The following is a 6,000-nucleotide window of genomic DNA, read 5'->3' as shown; positions in this document are numbered from 1 at the left end:
AGACATTCACTAGCTGTGTTACTCTGGGCAAGTCATTTTATCCAGCTTTTCATCTGTAAGACGAGCTGGAGAAGGAAATTCCAGTATCTCTGCCAAGAAAACCCCAAATGGAGTCACAAAGAGCCGGAGCTGTCTGAAAGTAACTGGACCCACCTCCCCTCGCCCCCAATAATGCTGCATGTTGTTGGCTGAGCAGCCAGAGTTGGGCAACCACGGAGGAGGAATGACAGACAACACTTCAGTTAGGTCTCAATTTAAAGATTTATTTCATTTGCTAACATTCATTCTTGACCTAGACAAAAACAATTAGATTTTTTTTTTGTTGAATCATTTTCTTACGTGAATAACCAAACAATTCTTTCTCAATGAACACAACTTTTTCTTTCTTTCTTTCTTTCTTTTTAAAATTTTTTTGTTAAGAAGCTATAAATAAATAAAAGCTTTAAATGTTACTGGGCTCAAGTTAAACTGAAAATGTCACAGTCTCGTTGCTCAGAAAACCCTGGCTTTCCTTTTTCTTAGCTCCAGGGGAGCAGTTGGATCTGCTCGGTCTAGACTGATGGGCCAGGGACTGATTTTTTTTAACTTACTGGATTTTTGAGTTTGCGCCCTCAGCAACCCCCTCTTCCCACGAGTTCCCTGGCAGATAAAGTCATCAGAAAGAGGAACTGAACTGTGAGGGGGATTCCCCTTCTCTGTTGGATCATCCCTTATGTTTCCAAGACGATGCTGAAATGAAAGGAAGTACAAGAGTGCTTCAATCAAAAGCCAACAGTATGAACTGAAAACTCGAGGGCGGTCATTAGCAGCTGCGGGTTCGCTCTGCCTCACGGGCACCCGAAGAAGTCTTGGTGACTGAAAGGAGAGAGCTTTTAAAAAAATCCCAAACGCGGATGAAGAAGCAGAAAATCATCGTGTGAGGGGAGTTGGGACAGTTAAAAATAAGTTAAAACATATTTCAATATGTACAAAACAAATCACGTGCTCCCAGCACCGTTCTCAAAGATCAGCCTTCCAGAGGGCAGGTCTCTCGATTCAGTCGTTGGAGGGGGAGCCAGGCTTGGGGCAAAGCGAATGGCAAGAGGGGGACGCGGGGCACCCTTGGCCGCCGTGCTCTGCACTTGGCAGGAGAAAAGTTCCTTCCTGAATGTGGGACTAGCCCCAGGGAAACAGGAGTGGGCTCTACAAACCCACCCGAGCCTGGGTGAGAGGTCCCGTCACTCTTCCAATCCACTGCTGATCACTTTGATTAGAGAAATTCTCCATTAAGATTTCCAAAGCTCACCACTGATTATTGGTTCGCCACTGGACAGCTCACCCACAGAATCACCTTAATTTCTTGCAGGTGACATGTGCCCCCAAGCCCACAATCTGCACCCCCAGACTCTTAACCGGCTCCCACCCAGTCATCTCCGTGGAACAGACTCAGATGTGCCTTTTCGACCGGGCTGGGAAGGCAAGCTTCCCAACGAGCTGACTGCTCTCCGCCACGGCGTACAAGCTAGCAGCCCATCCCATCTGGTGCTTGATTCCTCTCCAGTCCTCTGTGTACAAGGAGATAAAGCCCTGCTACCAGGACATGCTGTGCTAAAGCAAGAAATCAAACCGGGGGGTAAAGCCTCCCTCTTCTCAGCAGTCATTTAAAAAATTCAGGTATCCTAGTGAAAGTCTGGCAAAGAAAGGTCCTTCCTGCCGCTGCCTGGAGACAGAAGCTTGCGTCGGAGTCCCTTGGGGGGTAGTCTCGGAGCCAATCACTTAAACCTGTCCAGCCCCCCCTCGATTGTACCATCTCTCAAAAGAAGTAAAAATATCGACTTCACAGGAGTGTCACGAGGATCGTTTAATAGATGTGAAAGCACCTGCAATAGCTAAATATAGCGATAGTATTTTTATTCCACTCCACAGAATGTTGTCACAACCTGCTCGGGAAACTCTGCCGGGCTTCCAGGAGAAACGGGGAGAAGAGCCTGTCTGCATTGCCCAGAGGGCGGGGATACGTCCCGAGCCTTGTCTGGAAGCTTTTGCAGAGAGAAGGGCGCAGGGATTCCTCCCCGCGGCGTTTCCGAATCATGAATCATTCGGTGGAAGGGTTAGGGTGTCCAAGGGTCGGTTCTGTTAGAAAATCGAGGTATCTTAGGCTGAGGGAGGGGAGAAGACATCGCTTGAGTTAATTTCCGATTGCAATAGACTGCTTAATCAATCTTCCCGGGGTGTGAGGAGAGGGGAAAACCGGGTTTTTTATTCTGACACTGTGCTATTCCAAAGAACTGGGGTATCGTTTAATGAGACCATCCTGGAACACCCCAGGACTGAGAATCCCTTCTCTTCAGCAGTCCTTTCTTTCCAACGCTTCTTCACTTTATAATGTGATCAGAGAGGGGACCGGGGCCAGGAAATCTGGGCAGAGGGAGATAAAAGAAAGTGGAAGAATGGCCACAGGAGGAAAGAAGAAGGGGAAAGAATGATGGAGTGGGAAAGAAGTGAAAAAGAGAGGAAGAGGAACAAAGGCAAGTTTGGGATGAGGGGAAAGAAAGAAAGAGGAAAAGAGGGAGAGAGGAAGCAGAGAGAAAAAAGCGAAAGGAAGCAGGAAGGATGAAGGAAGAGAACAATAGGGAGGGGAAAGGCTTTCCATAGTTAACTCTGCCTTGGGGGTTTAGCTGGTGGACTGGAAAGGGGTTGGGGACAACTATGAAAAGGTTTAATGGAAGGGAAAAGTGGCTCAAAAATAGTATTCGTTAAAAAGCAAAGACTCACACCAAGGGGCCAAAGGATCACACTGGAATCTGTAAGTGAGGTGCTTTAACAAATGTTCACTGGAGGACTGCCCTTAAAACAGGCAGGGAGTTTCTGGTTAGTTGAGCTTCAGAGCAACAAGAGTTAGCCATAATCCCCCTTTGAGTGCCAACCTCTGTAGCTGAAACACTTTCTAAAGTACTAGAGTCCCCTCCTTTTCCTGCCTCATTCAGAGGTGTGTGGGCAACTTAATGGAATCCTTCTTTCCTGACTGAGGGTTTTGTAGGCCTCAAGGATATTGTCCTGAACATCCATTCTTAATTAATTGCTTCTTGTCTAAGGTGTAGGGAATTGGGCTGAATTTAGAATGTGCTAGGGACAGCTCTTGGAAATTATTTTCTTGACTAAGGCTTTCCCACCAGCATTTTTCTTTGTGGTTTGGATTTCTTTCATCTCAAATAGAAAAGCGTCTGCTCTTCCCTTCTTCCTCATCTCACAAAAGAATTCTGGTTGGTTGAGGATCCTATATCTGAGTTGTAATTAACTGATGTTTTAGACATTTTCTATTTTTGTCAACTGAGGTTTCATTCCATTTATCTATGGAGTCCATAAGACAAATAAGCAGTGTGAAAATAAGTGGATTTTGAGGCTTGGGTGTATCCTAAATCCTTTAGCAGATCTCCAAGCATGAGGGAAGTCTTTTCCTGAGTATTAGGCACAATCAGGGGATGCTTTCATCCTGGACAGGATATCAGTCTCATTCCTGCTCTGTCCCCTCCATTCAGGCAGTAACATTTCCAATGGCCAATTCGTTGCACGTTACTGGAGATCCCATTTAAGCCAGTAGGATACCATCTGATGAGACCCCCTGAAGCCATAGATTCCAAGGAGAAAAGCAGTGATGTAAAAGTAGGACATGGTGCTGGCTGGCTGGCTTTGGAGGGGTGGAAGCTGTTGGGTAAAATTTACCTCATGGGCCCAATTCCCAGAGCCCCTTTCCTTCCTATATTACAGACATACTCACAGCATTGGAACATACAACTCCCTTCCTCTAATCATAGTCTATTCTCTAAAACAGTTCAGTTCCAGGGGGTGATTAATAAAGTCTAATACTTAAATTACCCCTTTCCCCCAAATAATTTCCATCTCAATACATAAGTGCTGAGTAGAACAGCAAAGATATCCAAGTGGTTTGTATAATGTGAAATAAGATAGCTGGAAATGGGCAGGAATTTATTGCTGGTCCCCTATTGAGAGGCATCAACTCCAGTCGGAGATTCTGATATCAAGCAGGAGAATGAAATCCTACTCCTCCTTGGGGGGAAAAGTGATTTGAAATGACATTTTGGGCCAGCAGGACTAGAGCCAAAGGCCCAATGTTTGTCATTTTCCTTCTTCCTGTGTTTTTGCTGTTGTGTTATTCTCTAAATAAAGAAGCTGTTTTTTAATCTTCAGATACATTTTGAAAGCTAGGAATGGACTAAAAGGAGAGAGACTTCAGGGAAAAAAAAAACTATACAACTTCTTAAAGTAATTCAAAAGAAGTAATTGTACTTTCCTGACTAAAGATAGCTGTTCTCATAAATGTTTGAGATGCTCATGGTTATAAAGGCCTGGGACCAGATAATCTCTTTCAGGCTTTGGGTGAGATGGCCCTTATTTATGTCCCATGGGAAGATGCCTGATGTATTCAATCAAATCAAAACAAAATATAGGTGTTTCAACCTTTTTTAAGGCTATATGGACTGTACCTAAAAAAGGGAAGGGATGATGTATGTATGTGTGTGCACATAAATACCGCCAGTTCTATATGGAATCTGATTTGGTTTCTCTTTCCTGTACTCTGAAGATGACCTCTTAGTGGGTGAAGTGATCAGGGTCCCCTAGCATGTGGTGTATCCTAGATGGCTTCAAAATCCCCTGTATTTCCCCTTGTGCTTAAAGCTCTCCCTTAATTGTCTTTGTTTTATTTTGTTTTGTTTTCCTTTGTGGCTAAAAGAACACAAGCACTGCTGCTGCTTTCTGTAGTAGTGGACCGATAGCTAAGCCATCCAATCCCCTCAACTTTATTTTTCTTTTCTGCCTTCTCTCCCACTGGCCTGGAAGCTCAGGGCACAGATGCAAAGGAATGTGACCCTCTTCTGAGCTTGGGGCACAAACCATTCGGGTAGTCCTGGACCTCAGGCTGGGGGAGCTGACTGGTGGTTCTGTGTTAAGTACAAGTTGGCCGTGACCCATTTAAAATTTTCCTTTATTTATTTTTAAAGAACGTCTGGCCTTGTAGAAACAGTAAAAAGCCACACTTCCCCACTCCCTTCCTCCCCCCCCGCCCTCCCCCAACTTGTGTATTTTTCAGACACATCTACCTTCTGTTAAACAGACTTGAGATTTTTTTAAATAAAGTTTTGTGGGTTTCTGTCATCCAACCATATGATCCCCCTTCCCTCCCCCCCATGAGAATTCTTGGGTGCTGTCAAGTAGAAAAGGCTCCCCTGGGCTACCACTTCTCTATAATATGGCTCATGTAGTCTTCAGTGGGCAAGCGTCCCTGCTCCTCTGCCTCTTCCTTGGGAAGGGCCTCGTTGGACCGGTGGAGAAGTCTTTCCTCCCGGTTTTTGATCCTCTGCTCCATCCTCTCCAGCTGCCGCTTGTACTGGTACCGTTGCTGGAAGAGGTCCTTGGCGTAGTCATAGAGCTGCACATCCAGGTCATTCAGCTCCTCGATCCTCCGGATGGTCTCTCCGTCCGCCTCCACGCCGCCGGCCCGGGTGCTGTTGTACTGCATGAAGGGCCGGATGAACTTCAGGTTGAAAGTCCTTTCAAACAGGTACTGGGTCTTCCTCTGGAACTCCGTCAGGCCGAAGAAGGCCATGTCCCGGAGATTCTTCTTGGCGCTCTCCAGAAGGACTTGCGCCCGCTTGTTTTCAGGGATGAAGGACATATTGTAGCAGCCTACCAGGCTCAGGTCAGCCAGCATCCGTACCTGGCGGTTGTTGGCCAGGTTGTAGGGGCAGTCCATGAACTCCTGCAGTGTGCAGCCCGACCAGTCCGTGCCTTCGTAACACGGGGGCAGCTCCTCAGGTGTGGGGGTCCGCCCATCGCACATGTGCAGCGAGGTTTTCCAGGTGGCCCCGCGCTGAACGTGCCGCCACTCGCTGAGGTAGCGGGACACGGGGTCCCTCAGCAGCGTGATGTAGTAGAACTTCCTGAAATGAGACAAGAACAAAGGGGAAGAGCTGAGAATCAGTTGGCCCATGCTTACGAAGC

At 46.6% G+C, this 6,000-nt stretch overlaps 1 protein-coding gene across 1 annotated transcript in view; it reads right to left on the bottom strand.

Moving 5' to 3' along the window:
* Positions 1-242: 242 nt before the first annotated feature.
* The window catches only part of HS6ST1 (heparan sulfate 6-O-sulfotransferase 1), a 295,577-nt gene continuing 289,819 nt past the window's right edge, over positions 243-6,000 (bottom strand). Inside the window, exon 2 of the mRNA XM_051985665.1 lies at positions 243-5,939. Within this exon, the coding sequence (XP_051841625.1) occupies positions 5,231-5,939 (709 nt within the window). The 3' untranslated portion in view covers positions 243-5,230. The remainder of the gene's footprint in view (positions 5,940-6,000) is intronic.

Source organism: Antechinus flavipes, chromosome 3 (genome assembly GCF_016432865.1).
Source record: "Antechinus flavipes isolate AdamAnt ecotype Samford, QLD, Australia chromosome 3, AdamAnt_v2, whole genome shotgun sequence".
Taxonomy (NCBI): Eukaryota; Metazoa; Chordata; class Mammalia; order Dasyuromorphia; family Dasyuridae; genus Antechinus; species Antechinus flavipes.
This window is presented reverse-complemented; position numbering and strand designations above follow the sequence as displayed.